Source organism: Bombus terrestris, chromosome 11, assembly GCF_910591885.1.
Source record: "Bombus terrestris chromosome 11, iyBomTerr1.2, whole genome shotgun sequence".
NCBI classification, from domain to species: domain Eukaryota; kingdom Metazoa; phylum Arthropoda; class Insecta; order Hymenoptera; family Apidae; genus Bombus; species Bombus terrestris.
Genome location: NC_063279.1, coordinates 8720613 through 8733786, shown reverse-complemented (window position 1 = coordinate 8733786; position 13174 = coordinate 8720613). Strand labels below are relative to the sequence as shown.

Sequence of the window (13174 nt, the reverse complement as noted above, 5' to 3'; positions counted from 1 at the left end):
TTTTGTCAATCCTACGATCAATAGATCAACGACCCTGACATTAAGCGCGACATATCGATGGTTTAAATTGTATTTGCATATCGAGGTCGTCATCTTAACAAACCGGTTGATCTTCCATGCCGAAACTGTTTGTTATTTAAATTCCCAACGGGACCGAGATACTTGTGAGATTAATATTATACATAAGTTCAAACAGGTATCCAGCATACTCAAATAGTTTCATTCATTTTCGATTAACGATAAATCGATGTGAATTCGAAACGAAACTATATGGACTATTTGACTCGATGTACCAAAAATTTTCATTTCTAAAGCTCTACATTTGTCACAGTTCATTTTACATTTCTCATATTTTAGGGATTATATTGTTCAATATTATTCAATAACGATAAATGATTTTCTTCTACAAAAAGAAGATACAAAATTTCAATAAAATATATTATAGAAAATAATGAATTTCTCTTTAAAAATACCTTGAATATTGGATGAAATAAATACAATTTCTAAAATTACAAGTAAAACTTTCTAGATTCCTATCCAAAATAGATCTAACTTCTAAATAAAATGTTTAGAAACCTTAATAAAATTCCTAACATACTAAATAAAATCCTTAAAATACTAGACAGAATTTCAAAATAACCTACAATCAACTTTCCATATTAAGCAGTCAAAAATGTTTTACAAGGGAATTATTTCAAATTACTGATTCCATGGCAGTAAATTGTTATGATCACAAAATGATAATGCCTCATAATTACGTAGAAACGCGAATGGCGTATAATTAACGGATAGAATGCAATATCTGTGACTTTTTGTTGTTCGTAGGTAGTGCTGTCTGAATCAATAAAGCAGCCGCGAATCGAGCAGTTCGCCTTATGCAGATTGTTTCGTCAGCAAGGAGGCCTCTGTTCATCGACCACGGATCGATTATCGATTATCAAGCAGGTCAGATATTAGCTTTCACGGGACGAAGCCCCCGTAACGCGGTTCGTCTCAAGTCCTCGCTCCAACAACGTGTCTATTGAACCACTCCATCGATTTACTTTCATTTTCCAATTCACCTTCGGTCGCAGTTTCTCTGGCGGTGCGTTTGCCTTTACCAGCTTGTTGCCAATTTATTTTGAATTAATAACGAACATAAGAGAGGTTGTAAAACGCGTTCCTGTCTCGCGAGGCTCGACTTTCGAGAATAACAAGATTTTATGTCGCTCAAGTGCACGTGCATTCGAGTGATTCGACTCTGTTTAACAAAGTTCGTTTGTATACAACGCGTAAAAACGAGTATCAATCATGCTGCTCGCCGAGAACACCGAGTACCTCTCTTGTAAGAGAAAAATGCTCAAGCGATGGAGGAATTACAAATTTGTGATTTATGTCGGTCTTTATAATTTATTTAGCAAAACGATGCTTCTCTGAATGGACGGAGGTGATGAATTGAATTATTAAAAAGCCAAAGTTACACACTGTCATTTTATCAAACTACGATGCTACGCATACTCTCTAATTATTACACGTATTTTATTACAATTATTATAATCAAATTTATTCCCTCTCGTGGCCTAATTTTTCTGCTTTTATAGACCATTAAAAAATCTGGGAAAATTCTGAGATACTTGCTAAAGTAATGCCTATTATATTGTACAATCTTTCATCGAGCCAAAGCTCTGCAACGTTTACGAATAAAAACTAAAGATTCGCTTCAAAGAAATCCTAGAGTGAAATATCGTCTAACCCTTTCCACGAAGGGTTAATCATACAAAATCATTTGTTCCAAAGAAACAACCATATTTTACCGACACCACACCCCTATCAATTACAAACCTAACCTAAACTCCAACGTCGTACCTCATCGTTCTCCCTATGAAATCTACCAAATCCCCACAGACAAACCTTCATCTGTTCACCCTATACGCAGACACCACATTACACGTGAAAATCACGACGCTCGACAAAGAGGTTACATCGCCCTCTCCCCTCCCGTTGTGATTTAACCAAAACATAAAAAAAAAAAAAGAACAGAAAAAAAATACAAGGAGAAAAGGAGGAAATAGAAAAGATCGTGCATCCGCAGGGTAAAACCACGAGTATCAGTGTTTGCTTACACGCCACGACCGCCGATATATTCGGAGTAAAAGCGTATACACACCGGATAGCGGTAAGAGGGAGGCTTTTACTCCGTCCAAGAGATGAAAAACTTATTTTTAGGCACGAAATGGCTCGATCGAGCTTTGCAGCGTCGCGCTGCTGTCAACTTTCTCTCCCCGGATCTCCTACGAGTTCGGCCTTCGCGTTACACAAACGTCCGGTCGTCACGAACAGCGCAGACGATAGCGCTTAGCGGTGCTTATCGTTAATGAAACGTACAGACGTAAACACTAAACATAGTACACTGGTCGGTACGCGAACAGTTTCTGCGAATACCAGAGGGGGAAGGGAGAACATCCCTGTGCAGGATTATAATAAAATACGGAAATTAATTACGGGAAGAACTGATATAACAAATTAACTTTGCGTAAGCAAATTGAATCGCTCACGATTTAAACGAAATTTCACCCTACAATTATTTCCATAAGAGTTTTCATTTTTTATTGAAAAAGGTATTACAGGCATAATTTATGTTTATATAATTATACAATTTAGTAGGAAGTTTGAGAAGTGTTAAACAGTAAAAAGAATTAGATTTGGGTATAAACGATCTGGGTTGCCTGTGAAAAAATATTTTCGCCTATGGAAGATTAATAATTTTGTTACTGATATTTAGCAAAATTCTCAATTAATTTGGAATATAGTAAATTCCGTACTCCATCGACAATGAAAATTCATGTAACATCTTTCTTATTCTCGCTTGTAAATTATGTTCCTGTGACTTGATCAAACGAGGGAAATCTCGTGTTTCTCATTCAAGCAGGCAATAGCGGTTTACTTCGAATTTGTCACAAGGTGAGTGGACAGTGACTTGCTTCTTTTTGAAAGATGAAAAGACAAGTTTTTCCTGAGGGGAATATTTGAAGGTCGAAGAGATATATGTAACGAAAATAGAAAGTGGTATATTTATTTTGATGTAATGTATATTTATTTTATGTGTTTGAAGCAGAGAGTTGAATTGGGAAGGGTAATGGAAATTTTTAGCTATTCAAAACACTCATTGGGTGACACTCGTTTCAGTAAATGATTCTTTGTCATTATACACTGTGTGCTTATGGTATCTACATGGACTGTTCCATTCGAGTACACGATACTTCGATTGTTATCTTTCGATCGCTGGTTTTAATTTCCTTGTAAATTCGTTTAACATATCGAAATGAATTTGAACAATTCAAAGATAGAGTAGATTAAATTAATCGTATCGTTACTTGTCTCATATCGTAATATTTATAAGAAATTAAATTAAAATATTTACTGTTCAAGAATTTCCAATCACTCTCATAATTTGTCATTTCTTGTTTATCAAGTCTTATAATTTCGAAATAGAACGTTGAAAAGAAAATTTCTGCTATTAACTGATACACGGATAGTCCACGTAAATTCAAGTTAAAGTTCAAGGTCCGATGCCGAGATTTAAGCATTATAATGAATCTAAAATCTGCACGCTCAGGGACCAATCGACTCGATCGTTAAGAGTAGATAATCGTGATAAAATTATCCCATTTTTTACGCACACGATATGATGTATTACGAATATTAGATAGCATAATAAAAAACGATCGTAATCGTGACGATCTACCATCTGAACCCTAAATATTATCGATATTTTTGCAATCGTCACTGTAAAAGACGCCATGATATCGTTAAAAAAAGCAGATTAATTATATCAAACGAAATTATCCATTTCTGCAGATTTCGATAAGTGAGAAAGGCTCAAAATCCAAACTTAATCACCATTTTTTATGCATTTTTATTAAGAGCGAAATAAACTCTCGAAAATGAAAAATCCGTGTTTAACATGGACTGCTGCAATGTTGTAACAAGTTACAAGAAATATTCGCCATTAGCCTATTCCAAAATGAATACTTTTTATATCTATCGTTTAAAAAGTATTTCTAACCTTCGATAAACTATTTCACTTTACCTAGACGTAGTAATAAAATAAAGAGACTATCCATGTTCGAGATTTCAATACTTTGCTCCATAGTCCAAAGACTTACATAATAACTTTCCTTAATCATCCAACAGAAAATATAACCTTAAAATAGAAGAACAGAAGGAAGGAAAAGAACGTATAGCTCACCGAGATCAGGAATGGAGCTGGTCGGTTCTTCGTGGTGGCCTTTGCCCTCGTTGGAGGCTCTAGCCCTGGGGGGCGGTGGCGGTGGCGGTGGTCTCATACTGGACGTTGAACTGACTACGACAGTGGCTGGCGGTGGTTGCTGAGTTGGTCCTCCGTTTCTATGATTTCCTCGCATTTGAGTCTGTGGTGACATCAGGACCGTGTCACCGCGGTGCCCCTGGGGCGGCCTAGGGCACCAGCCATGAAGAACCCTGATCGCGCTCCTTACTTCCGCCTGGAGTTCGGCGGCCCTGTCCCTCGCCGTGTGAGCCACGTTTAATATATTTCACCCGCGGCCGCGGGTCACGGGATTGCACTTGAAAATCTTTCGCGAACAACCGTTACGATCGGCTTCATTCACGAAACACGCAGACACATGGATGACGATCAAAATCAAAATCAAACTCGTGGACGAGTTAGCAAAATCGAGGCTTGGTATTTTCGTCGGTCACACAGTATATCGTAAAAGGAATAAAAGAAAAAACGCGTGCACTAGAATAATAATTCAGTCACTAACTGATTCACCTCGTTTGTGGCTACGTTTCACCGTATCTCCGCGCGGATGTCTCTCGAATGTCACGGTCAATGTCTTGCGACGGCGTGACACCTGCAGCGGAAGCCCTCGCGGCGACACTCTGAACTAATCACTCACTTTACGCGCGCCGCGCGTTCTATCTCCACGCTAACGACTAGCGATCACGTTTCACCGAAGAGACCGCGATCATCCAGGAAAATCGATCCATGGAAATACAAACGCGACGTATCCTAGTGCCACAGAAAAATTCCAGTCACTGTCCACTTTCAAATATCTCGGAGATTTGTCACAATTTCTGGTCCCTCATAGCACGTGTCCTTCGAGCGAGTGTCCTTTGGAATATCCTTCAAGATACACAGTCTGTTGGAAAATCACTGATGTAATATTTCAACACAATACGCCGTCTCTTGGATGCATGTATGTAAACATATTTACAATCCAGTTCTATTAATTACTAAAAAACAGTAGTGAATCACTTGTTCGAAAATTCGGTTGAAATATCTCCATTCATAACCTCCAACGTGTCGACAGATGTCACAGGTTTAACGTTTCACAATATCGAATAACACGTGCGAGACACAATTCCGATCGCGTTCGACTGAACATTGAAGTATCACTGATAGATCTTGGTCTCACAACTAGTCGTTATCGTACGATGCGAGACTGCGTAAAGGGAGAATACACGTAAGACCGGTCCGCGTGGACGAGAGTGTTTCTTAGCAGTTCGTCGAAAACAACAGTCCTCGGAATACGAGTAGTCAGTCCCTCGCGAGCCACCGCCGACCTTTCCCTCTCTCCCACCACCCACGCAGCGTCCTCCTCCCTTCTGCTTTCTCGCTCCCGCTTTCGTGCCAGAGAGTTACTCTCCCCCTCTTTTCGAGCACTCTCGGTTTTCCTCTGTCACCCTTAATATATACGGCCGAGACGAAGACAGCGATCGAGATCCACCTCCACGGTTGACCGCGGTTTATCGTCGCGAAGGTCTCCAAGAGCGTCAACCCCTACTCGAGTTTCATCACGAGGTAAATCAAAAAGCAACGTGATTCCGTTCAGTCTCGCGACAAGTCGACTAGCTTCGATTACGAACTGTGGACGCGATTCGCGGCCGTGTCGTTTCTCTCACTTCGATCGATAATCGATACGATCGATCACGTGGACGAGACAAACGCGGGAGATCATTACAAGAGCGCGCCCTCTATGCTCCACACTTTATCTCTCTCTTTCTTTATCGAAACACTCTTCGTTGAAAAGCGCGTGGATTAGAGCGTTACGTGTCACACTCACGGTCAAACGAAAAAAAAAGTCGGTGGTTGGAGCACAGACGGCAGTGAGCCGACGACGACGAGAACCGTCATCGGCGCCGGCGAAAGTGAGAGTGCGGCAGGCCGCGGTGGATTCAGCGGTGCATAAGCGCTCTTGTTTCTCTCTCTTCCTTCATCTAGATATCTCCCTCACGCCCGATATCTCTCTCTCGGTATTATCTCCGTTTCATTCTCGCCCTCTGTCTATCTCCCTCCGTCTCCTTCTGTGCGTATGTTCGTCTTCGTTCTACATAGATTCCGTCTCCCTTAGTTTCTCGCCCCTTCTCGCTCTCTATTTCGCTCTTTATCGCGCCCCTATGGATAGCCTATAGCCTGTGGCAAGCGAGCATGGTTCGACCTATAGCGTTCGACGTTCCAGCGCGCTATCCGCGTGCACTGACAGCGCACGTATATAAAGCGGCTGCTTCGCGATACGACCCCACACTACGCCACGTAACACGATCTCCCGGTGCGCACACACTGCCGCGCCGCTCTCTGTCTTTATTTCACGCGCGCCAGCTCCCTATTCTTTCTCCTCTTCGGTTTCATCTATTGCCCTTCCTTGTTCTGGTTGCTACTACTCTCCCTCTTTCGTGATAACGCTGTCTCGCTCGTTGCCTCTCTCTTTCACGATATCTTTATTTTCATTTGTTTCTGCCTTTTCTCTTGTGTTAACTTTTTCGGTCATTATTCCCTATCTTTCTCTATCCCTTCTGCTCTCTTTCGTTTCCTTGATCGGATTAGACAGAGACAAAAAGGCACACGTATATGCACACTCTCTCAGCCGGAAGCAAATGAGAGGCCAAACCTTCCATCACACCTACCCTCTTGAATTTCTTTCGCGCGCGCGTGTACGCTGGGACGAGTCCCGTGGCGCGTGCGCATTCATAGCGCGCGAACTACACGAAGGACTACAGCATTCGTACGAAAGACAGATACCCGGCGGAACGCGACAAGTGCGTCGCAGCGAACAACACGCGAACGTCTTGTTAAATATACGATAGAGATGCCTGCAATTACGATAGGAGAGCAAATATGAAGGCAATATTCGTATATATGCTACAAGAGCGTATCCGAACGTTTAGACCGCGCGTGTCGTCCACAAGTGCAAACGAACTTGCGCTAATGGGATAGTAGGGGTTGCAGAGGAGCAGACAGAGCTAATCGTGCCACCCACGGTTGACCTAGGCGCGTGTGCGTAGCTGATGCGTACTACACAACCGAGGGAGACGATTACTCGCGCTGTTGAAACACGTTTTCTACTATACAACTGCGTATTTAATTGTACCTCAACATTTTATTTTGCATTAAAATATGTTAATCGATATAAATTTTTACAAGAAATTTCTAGAATAATTAAAACATTACGTTATAATAAAAGAAAAGCGATATTCTTGATTTTAAGAATTAATTTTACAATTATCTTTCATCTTTCCCTTATATTACAAGTATAATCACAGACATACCGGTACAATTGAGAAACGAAGGTGATTCTACGATTTCATATTTCCAAGTTACGTTCGCAGAAATATTTGCATAGAAGGCTCTTCTAATTTGCAAAAATTTGTACAGCTACTCCCAATGTAAGAGAATATCCTCTGTTTACCAAATTTACGTCGATTAATAACAGCAGCAAATGGATGCTTATCCGTCCTATCTTAGAGGGAGATTTTACATAATCCATGGCTAATTTCTCAAACGGAATATGAGCAGGGTTTTGCATAGTATAGCGACAAGCCTGACGTAAACGACCAGCCGATAGGCAGGGGTGGCTGACTGCGCGGCCGCGGTTGCGCGGCCGCTATCACATGGCCTTGTCCTTGAATGAGGCTCGTGAACCCGACTGCCGCTTTTATCGATCAGCCCCCGCATCCCGCTTCGACGCACTCGCTATAACCATCCATCTATCTCGGTGCAATGGCGTACCTAGCCATCAGTACTCCTGGATCAACGCGGTGCTTTCACAGTTGCTTTGAAACGAGCCCTCGTACAAGACACATGTCAAGACGCAACTCTTTTGATTCAAAGCTTCTCCGTTTATAGTTCCGTTAAACCGAGATGATTCTGCTTTGAAAATGCACTGTGAGCCTGTTTTCATAGTAAGCTTAATGTAAGGTCACTCACAGGAGGATTGGTTTTAAAAAGTTCTTGGAAATTTGAGTTGCCTGGCGTGTTTTAATATTTCGTCTGATTCTATACTATGTTAAAATTATTTTTATAGAATTATAAAAATATTTTTATTATGAGAGCATTTGACTATAAAATTATGGAAGTATTTTTGTTGGATTATTAAAAGATTAAATTGAATTAATTTAAAATTATATAATACAACTGAGAAAAATATTTAATCGAGAGATTTCAAGCTGGTATATTTAACATAGAAGTTGATATATTATACCATACAATATCTATGCTCTGTAAAGAACTCTATTCGAGGCTATTGCGAAGCACATTCATCTGGTTCGTCGAGAAGACCGATTGCTGAGACGAATCCCCCTTTCCTTGTCGAGACACGGAAGAATGGATTATAATAAGTATAATGGCGTAGACATTAAACCCTTCTGAATTTCGTCCAAGGATCCCCTTAAACGACAGAACGAAGCGGGCGTTGTAGGTCGTCTAGCGAAGGTCAAGGTCTCCCTTGTCGAGGATTTCAGGCTAACACTCGTTCCCGCACCATTGTTCCTGAATGTCTTGGAACACTGAATTTTCAGGCTTAATAACATAACATACGACGGAGGGATACGAGTTATAACCTTTGTTCTGGATATTGATATTGCTTATACGCTTGACGTTGAATTTTTCTCGTGGCCAAAAACGTCGGAAAGAATAGCTTCAACGACTAATTGTATTCGTTTGTCCGCTTTGTAGTCCCGATTCTTTTGTCTGTCACGGTGTACTTAAAGAGGAAAGGAATTTATACATTAGATTCATTATTTTTTTGATGAATAGAATATCATGGTAAAAATCGTTGCTGTTTTCCGTTCGTTACATTTGTCAGCGGAATTTGAAATTATTTTTAAAATTGCTAATAAAAATATATCTGATGTATGAATGAAATTAATTATTTTTTACATTTCTGCGATTTTGCTTTTCGTTCTACATACCTTCCAAAAATGTGTCAGTAATTTATTTACCGATAACAGATTTATTATCGTGTTTAAACGTTCTTATTCCTTGATTTTGCAATAAACGCCAATGCTCTGTAACTGACTCGATAAGAAGAAATTGGCAGTTTAAGATAAGTTTCTGAATATCGATCAATCTGATTACCGGTGAATGTTATCGATCTGCGATATATTAAAATGATCGTTCATAAAATCGTGCTACCTAAATCTATTTATCTACGATATCGTGCAGCGTGTTGTATTTCTATGAGTCGATATTCTTCCAAAGAATCCTGTATCTACTTGCAGAGTGCGCATAATGCGCCCCGTTCGTTGCCCATTCTCACAGGGGGTAATCTACGTGTGGTGGCTGGCCGCGAGTCTCGCGACCAACGTATTACGTGGCCGAGGTCGTAGTTGTTTAGATCTAGATGAACCTGAATCATCAAACCGGTCTGAATGTAGTGCGCGGCTGGCTGTAGTCCGTGGTATGGCTCAGCACGACTCTCGTTGGATTAGGTTAGGGACGAGACGCGTTATAGCACGCATGAGTTAGAATAGAGAAGGAGCGACGAGTGGGGCGAGCTAGCAGCGAGAGGGAAAGAGCTCAACTTGATGAGATAGAGACGACGACATGGAGATATTTCGAGAGATGGAGAACGTCTGGTTGAGGAGAGGAGCGGAGGAAATGATAGAGAATGATAAAGAAAAGAGGGGGAAGCTGATTTGACGAAAGTGAAATAAATGGAAAGGGAGAGTTGCCGAGAAAATTCAGAGATAAATACGTAGGGGAGTATACGATCTAGATGCAGAGTAGTCAAGTGTAAATAAGAAAAAAGGATGTCTTCTTTTCTACAGTGAATCATAGTGTTTTCAACGATAATCGATTAATCCATTACGGACCGAGCAGTGAAACGATACATTAGTAGACTCTTCTATGCAAATCTCTACTTTTATGAACACAATTAGAGAGAGAGAGAGAGAGAGAGAGAGAGAGAGAGAGAGAGAGAGAGAGAGGGAAAACCTAAGCGTAGATTTGTTTTACATACTAGATATTGTATCGAGTACTCTACCTTGAATATTTTCTATTCTATGGTACTTTCGTACCTTTAAATATTTTCTAAATGCATAACAATTAAAACCTAAACAAAGTAACTTATATACTGTTAGCAAGAAAAAATATTAAACGATTCTCTTTCACAATCGCAATAACAAAAACTGACTTCGATAATATAAATTGATAAAAAATGGTTACAAATAAAATGTAGCTCTAACGTGTGTCCTTAAAGGGTTAAGAGCCGTGAAAAAGAGAGAACAGGGACGAAAATAGTCCTATAATTAAAACGGGATAAAATGTCTGGGACAAAGAGGAACAGTTGGGTGAGACAGCAAGGTCTTCGAAGGAGGTCCTCATGTTCGGTCTATTTAGAGAATACCTCTGCGTGCCTGTTCACTTTCAACCGATACACTTCGTCTCTTCGACGTCTAGCTATTTTAATAACCCTGTGTCGTCCGTAGCCTTCTGTAATTCAAAAAAAGATACGCTAATCCCCTTCAAGAATGTTCCACAACATACTCAACGAAACTCTCAAAACTATACGTGCCATAAAATTCAAATGTACCTCATAAATATTACAACAGTTACTGATGTTTAATACTATTAACTATTATTTCATGTTGCTTTCAATTTCTATTTATTATACTATTGTACTATTCGAGTAAGTGTAATGAGTAATAGTAATGATCGGTAGTATATACATTTCAAAAACGAATTAATTCACACACCATCCGCTCAAACACGCTTTAAACATCAGAATTTCATTGAAATCGTTCGTAACCGTAATCTAAATATCTTCCAATGAACGAGATCAGCTTGTGTAACTTGTTTGCCTGAAACTAGACTTTCACCGCGCTTAAGCTACTTTCTATGTTATGCTGCGCCAATCGGTCGATGAGTCTACACTGCCAGCTACTAACAAAATCACGTTTACGAAGCTTCTGTAAAAAGTCGACCTTGGCCGGTGAATTCACACGAGCATAAATCCTGCCTATCCCAGGAAGACCGGGTCCAACATCCCTGAAATCGAGGTCGGATTACACAATCAACAGCCTCGATCGATCCCTCGTTGAAAAAGAACGCGTTAATGTGCCCGGTTTTGTAATTGTCCCGAAAATATCGACTTTAAGAAAAGGAATTAACGATGGCCATCAGTGGACGTAAGGAAAGAACACGAGACTGGTTCAAGTTCATGTAGCTGCGGGGCTTTAGCTGGGTTCCAAGGTCAACGGAGAAAGCCTTCCTTGTTCGTGGTCTTGTTGCCGATATAGTGTTCGGCTACCCGATACCGCGCATACTAGATTCACTCGGTCAGAATGCCTTGAAGAGCTAACCCAGACTTCGGCTATATAGGTCATCTTCTAGCTGAGGAACCTAAATACACGTACATCATTAGCTTCGTGTCTTAAATTTATAGATTTGTTATACATGTACGTGTCATATATTTGTTACATACTTCCCCTATAGTAGAATGCGGATTTTTATGCATTTATGGGAAATTTAAAAGATGCAAAAATGCATAGAATGCATAGAGTACGTACAAATATATCAAATATTCAAAATATAGTCATTATAATACTCAATAAATGAACAAATATTTGCCCAAATTCTACTATTTTAGCTGTAATTACGTGTATCAGCTTAATTTCTCAGTTTTTCAGTTTAATTTCTTTAGACTTCGATATAGTTAAATACGTCGCTATCCTCGCTTTTTCATTCTTTTCATTTGCTATATATGCTAGCTTGATTTCTAAGCTTCCTAGTTTAATTGTACATACCAATGGCACTGTTGGTTGGAGTGGATCAGATAATCTGATTAATGAAACTAACGAGCTGTATTTATTTATTACTTTCTTTCTTACGAGTCCAGCTTCACGGATCGTTGGCTTGGTAATTGAGAATCAGAATTGTTTTTGATTCTCCAGAGTAACCATCTTCTTAGAAACAGAATAACTGTTCTCCAGAGTAGCATACAAGGAGTTTGTATTTTTAAAAGGATCTTTAAGACAAAATCTTCCATAATGAATACGCATCACCTGTACTCACAATTCAATATACCTTTACTACAAAACTACCTTTCTGAAACCTGCAATCTCATCTAAGAAATTCATATTCTTGTGTCTCCGATAACAACAAGACTCTCAGGAAATATCTATAACAAATACAAGTCTTTTCTATTTATATTTCGAAATCACATTTGCTACGCAACGAACTACCTTCCTAAAAACCTTTTAGAATCACATTTAGGAAATTTAGATATTTATCTCTTCAAGTCCAAAAAATTGCAGATTCAGAACAACCCAAATATGTATTGTATACCACTAAGAGAGCCGAGCACCTTTTCATGTTTATAGAAATACGATCGCTTGTGGTTGATCGTAAACACGCTGGATGCTTTCACCGGATCGACAAAGAAAGAGAAATTGAGTTCGAATTCAGCGCGCGATGGCGTCACGCGAGGGAATTCCGCTGGTTCGACGACCTGGTGCTGGCCTGACCTGGACCGTTCTCCACTTTCGTTCTCCGTTGGGAGACCCGCGGTATGGCGATCGCCCAACGAAAGCGAGACACCGTGGCGAGAGTTTTAGAAACCGGATCGCGATCAACGGGGGTCCTGAAAACTGGGCACGAGGCCGGGTACACCGTCGAGAGCGAGCGTGAGAGTCGTTTAAGAAAGCGAAACTGTTTCGCCGGGCCGCAACTTTCCTCCGCTATCACCTTCTGGCGCCGCCAAACCCGAGGTGAAATCGCGAAACTTCAACAACCGCGGGATCCTTGATACGACCGGTCTTCGTCCAACTTGCTCTTGCCTGCGAAAGCGTCGCATACTTCTTTTTATATTAGAAATTGTTTTAATTTTAAATCCAAGATCAATCGGTAGTTGTTGGATTGACAAGTAGATTCTGG

The 13174-nt window shown here is 40.3% G+C and overlaps 1 protein-coding gene and 1 long non-coding RNA gene across 2 annotated transcripts in view; one reads left to right on the top strand and one right to left on the bottom strand.

The window, feature by feature from the left end:
• LOC100644185 (nuclear hormone receptor E75) overlaps nucleotides 1-4536 on the bottom strand; it is a 214377-nt gene extending 209841 nt beyond the window's left edge. Inside the window, exon 1 of the mRNA XM_020865429.2 lies at nucleotides 4229-4536. Coding sequence (XP_020721088.1) covers nucleotides 4229-4421 — 193 coding nt within the window. The 5' untranslated portion in view covers nucleotides 4422-4536. The remainder of the gene's footprint in view (nucleotides 1-4228) is intronic.
• LOC110119675 overlaps nucleotides 1-13174 on the top strand; it is a 37348-nt gene that overhangs the window by 2801 nt on the left and 21373 nt on the right. The window contains exon 2 of the long non-coding RNA XR_002308167.2: nucleotides 826-945. This is a non-coding gene — a long non-coding RNA (uncharacterized LOC110119675). The remainder of the gene's footprint in view (nucleotides 1-825; nucleotides 946-13174) is intronic.